Raw genomic sequence first — 16968 nt, 5'->3', positions numbered from 1 at the left:
GGCTCCAGTAGGTACTAATAAACATTACAATCAAATATAATAAACTTCATAAAAATTTAGTTTCTTTATTATTATGCAAATTACACCGTAATCTTTTCCAGGATATACGAAATCCTTCGATTAGAGTTAGGTAGATGAAACCCACGGGGAAAACCGTTTACTATAATACATATAATGGTACCAATTTCAGTTTGAAACTAAGCTCATTGGGGAACTACTTACAATATATAAGATGAACATAAATAATACGTAGGAATTTTCAATTAAAGAAGGAATTGAAAACCCCTCGTGAGTAATAATACTTATACGTTATAAACACATTAGTAATTTCTAAAGATTTATAAATTTCACTTGTAAAGTAAATCAACTGATTGTAGAACTATGCAAGAATACAAATAATAGCTGGTAATATCCATTTAAATACGATTAAAATGTAATACACCCGTAATACCTAATCGTAGACGTAGATGACTGTGGCCTCTGACGTCAGACCAATAGAAGGATGTTCAAGAGCCTCCTAAGATATTTGAATTTTATAGCATTTTCAAAGCGCCGTAATTAGTGTACGGGTTAAAAATATTTGTTTTTTTCGCATGCAAGCGTTTTAAGATCATGTTACCTTATGTTTTTTAATATTATTTTAATATTTAAAAATTTATGCAAGTTCCCTATTTAGATCTTCAAAAAAAGAATATATAACGCCATGACAAGAAGTATCCTGACTTATGGGTGCGAAAATTGGATAAAACAGAAGAAAACTAAAAACAAAACAAGATCAACAAAGATGGAATTCCTAAGGAGAAGCTGCAAAAATGTTAGATAAACAAGATAACGGAGTGGAGCCCGATATGAAGAAGGAAGAGAGGCAGACTCAATAGATCTTTCAGAGATGAAGTGGACGAAGCAATGGAAAGTAGGAGTCTGCAGGAAGAGACTGGCAAAAGATAAAGAACTGGAGAGGACGGTTGAGCGAGGGAATATTAAATGAACAATGTTTCCTTGTAAATAAAAAAGTAAAAATATATTCCGTATCAATTGAAAATACAAAATATATTTATTTAACAAAAAATCAACTTTTATTGGACTAACTCAAGGTGCACCGGACACTTCACTTTTTCATTGTTTCTGGTTCTGATTTTTGATTTTCTTCTCCATCGTTGGTTTTTCGTTCAACTGGATCTCCAGAATTTTGGCCAGAAGCTGCCTTGGTGGTTCGACCCTTTTAAAATCCGCGTATATATTCTTTCTTTCCAGACATTCCTTGTTGATATGTAACCTGCTTGGTATGTCGTCTGGTCTTATCGGGCCACTTATAGATCTGTAGAGGTGTTTGGGAGCTGGTAACTGACGGGGAGGCTTTGGAGTCATCATATATCTGAAAAAAGATAGTTTGGAACTCTTATTTTTACAAATGATAAATATATTGCAGGTGTAAGTCCATTTCAAACAGGCTCTCAAATAGGCTTAAACGAAGGCTTTCTTATGGAGTTTTTGGTTTAAAATTTGAAATTAGTGTATCCACCACCACAGAAAGAACCCAGTACCTTCTGCTCTCTCACATATACTGGCAAGATAACAACAAAAATAGCCAGATACATAAAAAAGAAAGGAATAACACCAACCTTCAGAACTAACAACAACTTAAGTAAATATATTAAGAACAATAAAAGCCAAAAGAGAAAGCAACTACAGAGTGGTGTGTACAAACTAACTTGTGGTGACTGTCCGAAAACTTACATCGGTCAAACTGGCAGAACCTTTGACAAATGGATAGCCGAACACAAAAGGGCTTTCAACAATAGAAAAACAGACACTTCTACATACGCACTTCACCTTCTAGATCATAATCATTCTTTCAATGAAGAGTTTCAAATTCTGCATATCCAAAATAAAGGCCTTAAGCTATCTTTTTCAGAATCTATGGAAATTAATAAATTGAAAAATACAGATATAATTCTGAATGACCAACTCCAGACAAACAGCTCCCCACTCCTCAACCTCTTCAGTTAAAGACTTAAAAAGGCAAACACATTGTAAACTATATCACTTGAGAAAGGCACTCTGCCGAAACAGCTGTAGTCACTTAGTTGTAATAAATTTTGTGGAAGTATAGAAAACAAACGTTTTCAGTGTTTTATTGTTAGATAAAATGAACTTCCATCAAGTAACGGTCGAATCCATCAATTATTTAAATACATGTTAATAATTCATAATAAACAAAAACCTACGTGAACTCCAAATATGCGGTGATATTGAACTTATGTAGATATTAAACAAATAATTTTGGATACATTTAAATATTGTATATAAATATAAAATTCTAATAGAATGCGGAGGACTGTATTCTGTTTGGGGATTCAATAATGAGAGAAAAGTGGAATCTGTAGGTAGAAATTACTGTTTTAATCAATGTCAAGAACTTTTGAATCGAAAGTACCGTCTAGTGCCCCCGATTTTTTATTCTTAAGGGTCCTTATGTCAATATTTACTTCGCTTAATGTTAGCTCAATCCGTTCTTTCTTTTGATTTCGTTGTTGTTCATGTTCTGTCTGTCTCTATAAAATTTTGGCGATTTTCTGTGAGTATTCTTCCCACTTCTCTTCTGATATGTATTTTATTTCTTTCTTCAGACTAGTTTGGTATTAACGCAATTTCACTCCTGATATGTGTATATGGACATTTTCGTTGGTATTTTTCTTTAGTAACAGATTTCAGTACTTTCCAGGATTCAGATTTTCTTGTTCCTCCTATTTACTGTTCAATTTGTGCACATGTTCCTTCCCATTATTCATTCTTAGCTTTTGCCCTTCTTCGCTTTACTTCTCTGCTTCTCTCTTTGTGCTTTTGTATGTTTTGTGGGGATTGGGGGGACTTTTCTTCCCGGCAATACATTTTTTGGTTTCTGAGTTTATTTTTTATTTTATATTGGGTATTTTTTTCTCGAGTTCTTCCAAAGCTTCTAATGTCGCCTTTTTTATACTATTTTCTGTCGTACGTTTTTATGACGTTTCTGAAACCGAATTTTCGTAATTTTTGGTCAAGTTTCCATTGGTAGAGGTCCCTTATATATTCTTCTTGCAGTAAATGTATCTTTGTTTCAACAAAAAACAATCTAAAAATTAGAGCAAGAAAATTCGTGTCCTATAATTAAATTATCATGAACTTGTCGATCTCTTCCAACATTATGCATTCTAAAACAAGAAAAAAATGCATAAAAGATAAAACTTCTCGTTTTACATCATTTACCTCGCAATTACATTACACACGAGCAATTGCTTATCTAGTTTAATCGACGTTTTTTTGTTTCTCGTTAAAACTAATATTTTCAACGAAAGCTGTAATAAAGTGTTACAGAATTGCCCGTGTTCTGATTAATAACAACTTGCAACATGCATCGCTCTACCGGGTGTAGAGGAAGTGCACCTAAGCCAGCTGTTGCATGCAGTAATCTCTAGGCCGGAGTTTTTTGACATAACTGTTACGGTTGTGTTGGTATTATGACACCCTTTGCTTTCATGTCTTCCCAGACCGTTGAAAATGAAGTCAATTGCATGATCTGAACTTTTTTTAGACCTTCTTATCTTCTTACACTTCTTTTATTTGTGAAAAATGAACAATAAATTAGGATGGCAATCTTACTACCATTTTGAGCGTAATAAGGAATGTAAAAGACTACAAATCGAAGGACCACCCACCAATGTGGAATAAAAGCATTAACAAATATATAATTTAATGTCTAACTTTATTACGAGTAATAAAATGATATCTGGTCGTCTACTTCTTTCGTAAAGTTCTTATATTTCAACCGCCGAATTCACTATCCAATTTACACTAGTCCGTGAAACATACATAAATACAGTTGAGTCCACGAGTCTTTACCCGTGCGTCATTACAGCTTATTACACTGACATCTGTATGTCAGTGTGTGGGCTTAAGACTGCGCTATCTAGAACTCTAAGAGGAAACATCAAAAGCATCAGTCTACATAAAAGGACCCCTTCAAAGTCTGCGAAAGTGAATAGTCTGGATGAAGAGTTATAAGTAGTAGAGGAGAGTGCAATAAGTAAGTCATGGTGTATAGTTAGTGTGACCAACACCAATTCAGTCGAATTCGGGACAAGGCTGAAAAAATTACCTGAAATCCGGGACTTTTTAACCAAAAATTCGGGTCATTTTTTAATATGTAAGTATCATCATTTTACTGATTATGTAACATTTTTATACTGACAGTGATATTTTTGAGGTGATTAAGCCACAGTTGGTTCTAATCATAATTACATTTTTGTTAGTTTTTGACGTTTCGACTTCCAATCCGGAAATCGTTCTCAAAAGAAAATAGAAAATCAAATGAGGTGGATTTTCATGTAAATATCACCTTAGGTTAATATAAAAATGTAATTATCATTATAACCAATTATTGTGGCTTAATCCCATCAAAAATATAATTGTCAAACATGCCACAAGAAAAGAGCTTCAGAACATTTTTATGTTGAGTATCTACTTCTTACTATCATATTTGAATAATTGAATTTGCTTAAAAAAGACAAGAAAATCTTTAAAAACCAATCCATTCATATTTTAAATTGACCTCAATCAACTTATAAAAATCGACACATTCATATTTCAAATTAAATTTTAAAAACATGTTTTTTAAGGTTTCAATGGCAAGTACCGATTTTCCGACTGTCCATATTTTCGGTTGTCCAATTTTTTCGTCCCACCAATTCAATTTGATGTGAATTCTTAAAAGAATAACGTATTTAAAATTTCAAAATACTATTTTACCAAAAAGTTGAAAATTCGGATGGCCCGGAAGCATTGTCCTGGACGCCGGGACACGACTTCGTAATTCCGGCCATGTCCCGGATTTTTCGGGCTAGTTGGTCACACTATGTATAGTGTATACAGGGTGTCCAGAAACTCTACCGACAAACGAAGACAGGAGATTCCTCAGATAATTTTAAGACATTTTAACCAAATTCACCTAGTTCAAAAATGCTTCCTAAGGGAACTAGAGCTCTTTGAAGATGGCGTCTTGTAATTAGTTTTTCTTAAATACCTTGAGAACGCTTCTAGTTAGAAAAACGAAACTTGGTACACAAATTTATCTTCCAGAGATAAATCGATTTCATCCATTGCGAATTTCTAGTACCAGTCAGAGCCGTCCGTTTTAAGTAGGGCATCTGTTATTTTATCGCATAACTTTTTTTTCTTTAAAATTTAAGCATTTTTGACTCTGGAATATTAAATTGTGAGGTATTCTAGTAATAAAAGGTACTTTTGCTTTAAGTCGGTAGGACACACCGTTTTCTAGAAAAATCAATATGAAAATTTTTCGTCTTTTTAATTTCAAAAAAAAAATTCAAAAAAAAACTACTTAGAAAAACGAAAACTTGTACGTTTAGTTATATTCCAGAGACGAATCGATTTCATTAATCGCGAATTTCTAGTACCGGTCATATGCGTCGGTTTTGGGTAGGTCAACAGGTATTTTATCGCATAACTTTTTGTGTTTAATCTTTAAGCATTTTTGACACTAGATTATTAAATTATGAGGTATTCTAGTACTAAAAGTTACTCTTGCTTTAAGTTGGCAAAACATACTGATTTTTTGAATTTTTTTTTTATTTTTTTTTTCAAATTGATGAAACGAAAAATTTTCAAATCGATTTTTCTAGAAAACGGTGTGTCCTACCGACTTAAAGCAAGAGTACCTTTTAGTACTAGAATACCTCTCAATTTAATATTCCAGAGTCAAAAATTCTTAAATTAAAAAAAAAAAAGTTATGCTATAAAATAACCGATGCCCTTCCCAAAACGGACGCCTATGAAATTCGCAATAGATGGAATCGATTTATCTGTGGAAGATAAATATGTGTACCAATTTTCGTTTTTCTAAATAGAAGCGTTCTGGAGGTATTAAAGAAAAATTAGTTACAAGACGCCATCTTCAAAGAGCTCTAGCTCCCTTAGGAAGCATTTTCTAAATAGGTGGATTTGGTTAAATTGTCCTAAAATTATCTGAGGAATCTCCTGTCTTCGTTTGACGGTAGAGTTTCTGGACACCCTGTATAATCTTACTTTTTATATAGTGGATGCAGCTTTTTATCTGCCAAATCCACCAGTCTTTGGCCGACACTTCTAAACTCAGGCATGGGGTCTACAACATTCTTCAAGTCTGGATGTCTTTCTATTCGATCAAGTAAATCGTTCTCCCACATCTCAAAATCGCTAATTTTCTTTCTAGAAATCTTCTCTCTTTGGAGAAGGTAGGCCTCTCCACACGATTTGTAAATGGTTCCATCTAAGTGTCTGAAATCAGGATCGGGGCCAGTTTGAACTTTTACTGGAAATAAAAAAAAATGTTGAATGGGTTGCATTTTAAATGAAGTAAAAGACAGACGTACTCTCAATCATTTATTGTACTGAAATTCAACTGAATTTTAATTCATATCTTTTCTTTCTACTCTAATTCTCCACCCTTTACTTTATATCTCAGTTTCATGTACGTACATTGTTGTCGTATCAATTCACATTTATTACTGTTTTTATTATATGACTGCTAATTTAATATTTTAGCTACAACTTTTAAGCTTTCCGATTGGTAATCCCTTATACGACCACTACTCCTCTCATTAAAACATCAAGAAGTACTGACCTTAACAATTTAGGTTACAGCTGCACATCCACATCTAACATACATATTAAACATTCGACCCGTTTTGATCCAAACGTTGTCAATCTTACACTAACACATACACTAATAAATAGAAGTCTTTTAATAAATATAAATAAAAACAAAATCTTTTAATAAATAGAAATAAAAATCTTTAAAACCATCACATTTAAAAAAATTGTATATGACATTCACTGTAGTTTACTTCACAAACATAATAACAGGCACAGATTAGTTGGTTGTCTTTCAACAACTATCTCTTCACCCTCAAGAATTCCCAAATCCCATAAACTTGTTTACCTTTGCAACATTCTCCGTCTATTCCACCATATCCCGTTAGCATAACTTAAGCAAAAACAACATGTTAATGAATACTGAGGAAGTAGCTCCTTGTATCCGAATGTAAGTACGACACATTATAATTGCATGATTATAGACGGCATACATCTCCATGTGTTTGTAAACTTGGGGACGTTTGTTACCGCCCCCGTTTTTACATGCATATTTATTTGTCTGCTATTTTCACTACTTTTATGTATGTTGTTTCAACATTGGCTTGATCTTAGTGGTCTTTAGCATCTTTTACAACCAGACATTGTTCTAACTCTGTTTTTTTTTTGTAGCATTTAGTGACTTGTAACCGTTGACCTGAAGATGCTCTGCATACTTTAGAGAGCGAAACCGGTCGTCGGAAGTTGCAATAAATGATTGAGAGTACGTCTGACTTTTACTTCATTAAAAAAAAAAGATTTTTAGACTTTAGACTGTTTTTGAAGGTTGTATAATGTTTAATAGACAAATAAAAAGTTCGAAAATGGACCAGATTCTGGTAACTCCTGTATTCGTGCTTTCTAATACTTACGAAGCAAACAGACGATGAATTAAAGAAGACTACGGGAAACCTAAAATTGCATTTCACTTCCTGCCTATTCATCTAATAAGTAAAACTAATAGAAAATAAAAATGAGAGACATCTTATATTTCAATTCGTTCAAAGAGGACCAGCATACTCTTACGTACGTTTTACCTTCCTTAGAGATCATCGGAGAGGCTCTATGATCTACTCTAGAGCCAATCCCTACAGTACGGATCCTGGCCTCTGCTGAACAATTCAAGTGGGTGTGGAGTAATACCGCACTTTGGTTATATGTGTTGGGTGTTGGCTAAATCGTGCAGGCTATGATGCTGATTGAAAAGGCATTCAGGCATCGAACGTCCGAAAATCTTTTCTCAAACCATAATAATGAAAAGATCTTCTCCAGTGTAATAAAAATTATACTGAAATGATGGCATCTCCTGAGGTAAAATGTTCTGGAAGTAAGCTGAGCCTCCGTTTGGATTTCCTGCTGAGAACTATTTCAGGCGGAACACCATTACAGGTTAGAAACATTAGGATTGAGTCTGGGAATCTTAATGAAGTCTTACTGGTAAGAATGTGAAGTTAGTAGATTTGCTTTAAAGAAAGAGAGTACTCGAAAGTATTCGAGAGACTAGATGAAAAGGACAAAGGTCGAAATAACTAGGAGAAAGGATACAGATTGTAGTACCTAGAGAACAGTAACACTAGGAATGCCATCCGTAAGACCAGCTATGATGTATGGAACTGAATGTTACGCTTTTGAATATAAAGTGGAACATCAAATGTATCTGGCGAAAATGAGAATGCTTGGATGGATGGGAGAAGGATAAAATTAAGAAGAAGTATATGGGGAAGTCTAGGGGTGTCACCAATTGGTGCCAAAATGAGAGAGCATAGGTTAAGATGGTCAGGTCATGTTGATCGTTCAAGAATTGCTGACCTCCCGGTTCATGAAAGAAGTAAGAGAGGAAGACCAAAGTAGACCTGGGGAGACGGTTAGGCAGAACATAACAGTAAAGGGGATAGATATTGATATGGCTCAAGATAGAAACTTATGTAGAAATGTTACTAGGGGAGCCTACCCCGCATAGGGAGAAAGGCAAAGAGAATGATAATGTTAATATGGCTTAAAGCTCAATTTCGAGCTGGAAGTAAACAAAATCAATAAAACCATTTTGGTTGCGATATGTATTGAACATTTCACGTATAAAAACAATTTTGGAAGCATCATTTTAAAACAAAAACCACATCACCGAAACATTCAGGATCTTAAGCATGTGAAAGTTTATCAATCAAGTTCTTTTTCAAGATTATACGATTAGCTATCGTGCAGTAATAGGTAGTTTCAATTAATTAAACGGCTAATAAACAAAATTAGAAAATTAATTTAAAACAAAAGATTTAATTTTTATTCACGATTCGTATCTTTATTGTACTCAGATTACGAATTTTACTCTTTTGATATATTTTTAATTAAAGAGTTTATTAAGGTTTAATTTTTTCATTTGATGTGAAATATTAAACGATATAATTTATGATGTCACCGGTGCATTGGTGGGACCATGGACCGGCTTCACTTGTAGAAAATATATACCTATTTTTATGCTTTTAAGTCGCTGTATTCGAATTTAATATCATCGTCCATTTTATTTATTAATGATATTAATCGAGATTATAAAAAACTGTTGCGGAATTATTTTCTTGTACCATGTAGGTACTGCTCGTCTTCTTCCCATGCCATATCCTCATTCTATTCGAACACCAAAGATATAACACCTTTGAGTTGAGCTAGAAGAAGAGGTAAATGATGGACCAAGAATATTACAGCAGGAAGTTTTATCTGCAATTGCATTGTTAAAGGATGGCAAAGCAGCAGGCCCAAACAATATCTAAGCGGTACTACTCAAATTAATGGACAACGAATCGATATAATCACAAAGATACTCAACGATATACAACTGTGGAGAAATACCAACAGAATGGCTAAGTTTCTTCCAAAAAAACCAGCCGTACGATAAGTCTCACGAGTCATTTTCTAAAATGTTCCTAAAGATAATCCATAAAATAAGAGAATTTACAAGATGTGCGAAAGTCAAAAGTTCCCCAACCATTTCCGGTTCATAAATGCTGTTGGTACGAGGGGGCTTGGAAGAAGAACATTTTGGTTGAAGAATCTCAGAACCTGGTCAAACACAACATGTGTGTAGCTTTTCCAGCGTTGTTTACTTGGAGTCCAATCGAATTCTCTAGTAGGCCTTTAAACGCCTAATACTTGCTTCTAGAAAGACAGGTATGTATACCGCTAGAGTAGGGGGAGAGTAGCGTAACAGTATCTTGTTTTTCTTAAAGGTCTTCGAGCTCCATGTTCTAATAATCATGTTTCTTTTGCTTCTTTGGTTTGTTCGATTATTCCTCTATGTTTGTCTTAATGTCTAAACAATAATCTTTATACTGACACTGTTTTATGTGACTATGCTAAAGCTTTTGATTATGTAAATCACGACATCTTGATTAAAAAACCAAATTTCTATGGAATTCGAGGTATTTCTTTGAATTGGTTCCAATCCTACTTGAATAATAGGAAACAACTAGTTAGAGCAAATGATACTGACTCTAGTCTCAAAACATTGTATGTGGAGTACCACAAGGTTCAGTATTGGGTCCTCTTCCGTCCCTTATCTTTATAAATGACATTACAAATTTAAAAATCGATGGGAAAATATTTCTTTTTGCTGATGATACCAGTATCACTTGGAGGAACTCAACTATTGCATCTCTTCATGAAACTATAACTTCGAATCTACTTACTATAAAGACCTGGTCTGACTTTAATTTACTCTCTTTTAACGTAGATAAAACAGTAGCATTATCCTATAAAGGAGCTCTTCAACCTTTGCCTCTTAATAACAGCCAGATCAGTACCGTTAATTCTGTAAAATTTCTTGGTATTTTTTTAGACAGCAACCTCAAATGGTCCCTTCATATCGATTCGTTAAGTAAGAAACTCACCTCAGCTTGCTATGCAATAAGATCTGTCTCGAGGGAACTCAATTTAGCATCTTCTAAAATAACATATTTTTCGTTGTTCGAGTCTCATCTTCGATATGGTCTTCCTTTTTGGGGTGCTAGTACAGCTGCCCAATTTGATGTTATTTTTAAATTGCAAAAAAGAACAATAAGATATCTGTTTGGCTTCAGAAGATCTACACATTGCAGAAGTTACTTCAGAGATCACGGAATTTTAACACTTCCATCTTTATATATTCTGGAAACTGTTTGTTTAATTCGTTATAACCTTCATATCTTTCCAGCAAGGCCTAATCATCATCTGTACTCCACCAAAAATTCAATCTTTGATATTTATTTACCGATCCCATCCACTGAGTTAGTAAAAAATCTATATTATATTCCGCAAAAAAACTTAACAACCATCTCCCTTTACAACTTTCTTAAATCTGCAACATCTTTCCTAAAGTTCCGTAAAATGACAAAAGCCTATCTATCTAAAAGACCATATTATTCAATAGAAGAATTTCTTAGTGACTAACTAAGTAAATTGGGTTTCATACGCACTAGCTTTAATTTGTCAATTTATATGTCAAGTTTAAGTCAAGTATGTTCAATTTGCAATTTATATAAATTTTGCAATAAATTGTTTTTGTCTTTGCTTTTATATCTTATATACTGTATATTGACGATTTATCTAATTTAAGTAAATTGTAGTTGTTATTTGTTATTGATATTATTTTTCTTTTGACTGTATGTAAGCTTTGTCCTTAAAATTGTAAAAATTTTCAGTGACAATAAACCATATTTATTTCTATTCTATTCTATTCTATAATATTTTATTTCGTGTGCATTTTATATTGTCCCCTCTCTTGCATCATTCATGAGAATTTGCTCAGTCATCGATAGTGCCTTGGATCTCGTATGCTACTTTCTTACATAGAAAGTGTCTTTCTGGTTTAGTAGATTTCTACTTATTTTCTGTGAACAAAAACTTTAAGACCGGTCCTGATAAAGTGAAATTGTAAAATTCAGCAGAGAAATTCGTCTGTTGCGTGACTAACTCGTGTGCATTTGTATGCGCATTTAAATAAAAATTTTTCTCGTTTCGCTTTGTGTAATACCACTAATACCAACTACCAATACGAACATGAGAAATTTATAATTTGTTACTTGTTTCAGGTAAGCCATTAAAGCGTTTTGCGACATTTTCTTTATGATCGAAACTCGAGGTAAGTTTATAGTTTATTTATGTTTTAAATTGTGTAATATGTTATGACTCACATACGAGGGTGTAGCAAAAAGTTTCCCACTTCGTACAGTGTACCGGATGGCTAACTATGAACGGTAGATAATGTGAATGAATGATAAAACAGGTTCAAGAGAAAAAAATATAACAAAAATATGGTGGGATGAAAAGTTCGTAGGCTGACACATAGATGGCACTACCGATATTAAATCCATATGACTTTTAGTCAGGTCTAACCTTTAAAAGATGCGTGTACAAATTTGACAGCTGTCGAACTATTAGTTGATGAAATATAGCATTTTGAGTGAAGCAACTTGTGTTAGTTTAAAAAAAATGGATAAAAAGGAATTTCGTGTCTTAATAACGCATTGCTTCTTGGCGAAAAAAATACTATTGAAGCCAAAACTTGGCTTGATAAACATTACTCGGACTCTACACCAGGAAAATCAACCGTTGAGAAATGGTTTGCTAAGTTTAAACGAGGTGAAATGAGCACCGAGGACGATTCGCGCAGTGGACGCCCCAAAGAGGCTATTACCAACGAAAACATCAAAAAAGGTCTCTAAAGTTATCAAAGAAACGTGTTGGATATATTGTGCATGAATATTTGGGTATGCGAAAGCTCTGTGCAAAGTGGGTGACGTGAGAGCTCACAATCGAACAAAAACAACGAATTGATGATTCTGAGAAGTGTTTGAAGCTTTTTAATCGTAATAAAACCCAATTTCTGCATCGATATATTACAATGGATGAAACATGGCTCCATCATTCCGCACCGGAGTCCAATCGACAGTCTGCCGAGTCAACTGCACGTGATGAACCGACTCCAAAGCGTGGAAAGACGCAACAGTCGGCCGGCAAGGTGATTGCATCAGTATCTTGGGATGCGCTTGGTCATCGACTATCTTGAAAACGAAAAACCATTAACAGCCACTATTACATTGCGTTATTGGAGCGTTTGAAGGACAAACTCGCGAAAAAATGGTCCCATTTGAAGAAAAAGAAAATGTTATATTATCAAGACAACGCACCGTGTCACAAATCTATGAAACGGATGGCAAAATTTCATAAATTGAGCTTCGAATTGCTTCTGCAGCCACCGTATTCACCAGATGTGGCTCCCAGTGACTACAACCTGTTTGATGACATGACCCCAAGAGAATGCTCGCTGGAAAGAAATTTAGCACCAATGATATTGAATAATAAAATCAAATTTTCTCAAAAAAAATTTCTTTCTATGCTAGCCTACGAACTTTTCAGCCCAACGATTATATCATTGGCCAGTTAGCACCGGATAGGAATTTATCGATTTCTTTCAACTCACCAAATGGACGGACTTCGGAACACGTTCAGCTCACCTGTTCCAATGGGTAGGTAGTTACTCTCCGTTCAACGCACAGAGACCGAGCTAATGGGTTTCTGTTCGGTCTTTTATAATGTCAGAAAAGATAATAAGAACATGTTTTGTTGAATACATAGGCTTACTATAAACGATAAGAGTTTATTATTATCGTCACAAATTATGTAATCGATCATGGATTGATATTTCTCGTTGTTTGTATTTTATTCTAAATTATGGATGAAATCATCAAAAACGTCAACAAAGAAAGAGGATACAGATTGGGAAACAAGAGGTAAAAATGCTCTTTTACGCAGATGACTCAATATTGATAGCCCATGTTGAAGATAGTCTGCAAAGATTAGTTCACAGATTTAACACAAGAGCAAAAGAATTCAATATGATAATTCCATCTGAGAAAACTAAAACAATAGTAATCAGTAAAAAGAACCAATCAGATGTAAAATATAAATTGATGATATCAGTATTGAACAAGCAATGGAAATAAAATACCTTGGAATTACATTGCCAAGCTAAGGAGACCTGGAGTTTAGAAATCAAGTACAAAAAGCAAATAGATTGGCAGGATGTCTTAACAACACTATATGGCAAAACCGACATATTAACACTGAGATGAAGTCAAGCATTTATAAAAACAAAGTAAGACCAATAATGGCATATGCATACAGCATAGAGCTACAACACAATGGCTATTGGAGACGGTAGAGATGAGAGTACTGAGAAGAATTATAGGAAATACGCTGAGAGATCGAAAGAGGAGTGAAGACAGAAGAAAATGTAACGTACAGTGTATAAACGAATGAACAATAAATAGAAAAAGACTAACCACATAAGCAGAATAGGGGAGACACGTGTGGTCAAAATAGCAAGAGATAAATCAACAATCGGTAGAAGGTGTATCGGTCGACCGCGCAAAAGATGGAGTGAAAACCTTCCATAGGTTTTCCATTTCATCTATCCACCAATGAACAAGCAGAATTACTTATAAAGAGGAAGAAAAAAAAAAGAACAAGACGTAAAGAAACAATAGCAGAAATAGTATACACACGCACCGGCGCCCATACAAAAACTTTCAGGCGTATTTCAGACGTGAAGATGTTGCACATGATATTCTGTATACTTTGGATAACCATATACAGGGTGTAACGAAAATACAGGTCATAAATTTAATCACATGTTTTGGGACCAAAAATAGTTTGATTGAACCTAACTTACCTTAGTACAAATGTGCGTATAAAAAAAGTTACAACCCTTTGAAGTTACAAAATGAAAATCGATTTTTTCCAATATATCGAAAACTATTAAAGATTTTTTATTGAAAATGGACATAAGGCATTGTAATGACAGTAGCATCTTAGAAAAAAATTATAGTGAAATTTGGACACCCTATAAAAATTTTATGGGGGTTTAGTTCCTTTAAACCCCCCCAAACTTTTGTGTACGTTCCAATTAAATTATTATTGTAGTACCATTACTTAAACACAATATTTTTAAAACTTTTTTGGCTCCTAGTACTTTTTCGAAAAGTCAGTTTTTATCGAGATATTTTGAATATTTGTCAAATGCACCACATATTTGTATATGGTTAAGTACGATTATGGAGACTTGGTAATATTTATAATATGAAAATTTATGTATGATTTACATTTTTAGGTATATTTTGAACCGTATTAAAAAAGAAGCAATATCTCGATAAAAGGTGCCTTGTCGAAAAAATATAAAGAGGCAAAAAAGTTTTAAAAACACTGTGTTTAACTAATGGTACAGCAGCAATATTTGTACACAAACATTTGGGGGGTTTAAGAGACCAAAACCCCCATAAAATTTTTATGTAAACATATTAAAAAATAAGCCTCAACTCGATAAAAACTGCCTTATCGTAAAAATACTAAGAGGCATAAAAGTTTTAAGAATATTAAATTTAACTAATGGTACCACAATAATAATTTAATTGAGACGTACACAAAAGTTTGGGAGGGTTTAAGGGAACAAAACCCCCATAAAATTTTTATGGGGTGCAAAAATTTTACTATAATTTTTCTTTAAGATGCTACTACCATAAGAATGCCACATATCTATTTTCAATAAAAAATCTCTTATAGTTTTCGATATATTCAAAAAAATCGATTTTCATTTTGTAACTTCAAAGGACTAAGTATAACTTTTTTTATGTGCATATTTGTACTAAGGTAAGTTAGGTTCATTCGAACTATTTTTGGTCCCAGAATATGTGATTTAATTTATTACCTGTATTTTTGTTACACCCTGTATAGTTTACAGCACCCGAAAAGCTAGGGGGGACCACGCCCCCCCTGCCCATGGATATGGGCGCCCATGTACACACGTAGCCAGAGTGGAAAAGACGACTAGAAAAAGAGCAGTATGGAATTAGTCGCATTCAAGAAATTCATGGAAGACCATAGAGAGATATCTACGCTCAAGTAATAGCGATTTATTACTGTCAATCCCAAATAAAATTTAAGAAACTAATCTTTTAAAAAAAAACAGTCTAGGTGTTAAAGTGTTTAAATAATTACGTAATTCTGAGCATGAGGAAACCAAATTTTTTGTTAGGTCGTTTATATACTAATATTTTATTACTTAATTCTAAAATATGTCTTACTAAATTCACAACAATCTTCCAGACAAGCCTTGTCCTTCTCCTTTTGCTCTTGCAAAAGCCTTTCCTTTGTTTCTTTTGACGAAAAGAAACTCCAAGATTTTTTACTTTTTTCCTTTGGTTTTGTCTTGGTTTTTGGTGGACATAGATCTTCCTGCACAGGTTCTTTAGCTTTGGCGTCTTTACTTTTGGTCGTTTTTGAGCTGGTAGCAAAACATCTAACACAGCTTGGCTTTATCGAGGTATTTGCTTTAGTGGTATAAATATAGTTCGTGGAAATCAGTTTTCTTGAATATGGTTTATACTTGTTGGTATTAAAAAATTGTTGCTGTCTGATTTCTTCTGTTGCTGAGCCTATCTCACAGTGCTGATGTTGAGGTGTTGTGTGCTTCTTCAGTTCAAAGAGTTTATGTACAGGATTAACACTCAAATGTCTGAGGCATATAAATTGACTTGGAGATTCTATTGATGTGAGAGTTGGATTAAGAATAATACTGCAAATTTTTTTTAAACTTAACAAAGCCATTGTTTAAAAACTGTTGTTGGTACTTTTAAAATGAGATATGAAAATTGAACGTCAAAATTTATAAAGAATGTGACAGAATTGTTTTATGATTGTCAAAATAACTGTCAAAATTATTACAGTTTTTTAGAACTCCAAAGGGAGGTAAAACCTCTTGACATTCAGAAAATTAATATCTCTAGCTGTAGATATTGATACGAATTATGAACAAAAAAAATAGATAAACATCCAATGAGAGGCGGAAAAAACCAAACAAAAATGACGGGTTAGAAACTAATTAAGGAGATACAATTTAAAATTTATTTTACCAAGATAATGCCATAGGCCCTTTGTAGTAAATGTAGAAGGATTGGTAAAATATCATCAAATATCAAGATTTAATATAACAGTCTCCCATTTTATACAGGAATTATGAGAGGAATCTAAATATGAAACAATATATAGGGTGTTCTGTATTTCAAAAATTGGATGTTTGCTTTACCATGTAGTTAGCTTAGATAGATACTTAGCTAATAATAATATATACTTAAATAAAACTTAGCTGGATACTTAAGAACCGAAAAATACCCTAATACTTGAGGAGCAAAGTGTTCAACCAGTGCATCCTTCCTATCATGCCATATGGATGTCAAACCTGGACCCTAACCAAGTACGCCAGTCAATGGGAGCAAGAAT

The 16968-nt window shown here is 33.7% G+C and overlaps 3 protein-coding genes across 5 annotated transcripts in view; 2 read left to right on the top strand and 1 right to left on the bottom strand.

Annotated features, from left to right (window-relative positions):
* The window catches only part of LOC114326594 (uncharacterized), a 363687-nt gene that overhangs the window by 649 nt on the left and 346070 nt on the right, over nucleotides 1-16968 (top strand). The window lies entirely within an intron of this gene.
* Nucleotides 1-16968, top strand: part of LOC114326599 (bicaudal D-related protein homolog) — a 198324-nt gene that overhangs the window by 87095 nt on the left and 94261 nt on the right. The window lies entirely within an intron of this gene.
* On the bottom strand, nucleotides 995-16514 carry LOC114326600 (uncharacterized). The gene is made up of 3 exons (XM_028275015.2): nucleotides 15774-16514; nucleotides 6082-6346; nucleotides 995-1375 (listed from the first exon to the last, which is right to left on the bottom strand). Exons 1-3 carry the CDS (start codon nucleotides 16294-16296, stop codon nucleotides 1117-1119), a joined length of 1047 nt encoding a protein of 348 aa, XP_028130816.2. The 5' UTR covers nucleotides 16297-16514; the 3' UTR covers nucleotides 995-1116.

The sequence above is a fragment of the Diabrotica virgifera genome, chromosome 3 (genome assembly GCF_917563875.1).
Source record: "Diabrotica virgifera virgifera chromosome 3, PGI_DIABVI_V3a".
NCBI classification, from domain to species: domain Eukaryota; kingdom Metazoa; phylum Arthropoda; class Insecta; order Coleoptera; family Chrysomelidae; genus Diabrotica; species Diabrotica virgifera.
This window is presented reverse-complemented; position numbering and strand designations above follow the sequence as displayed.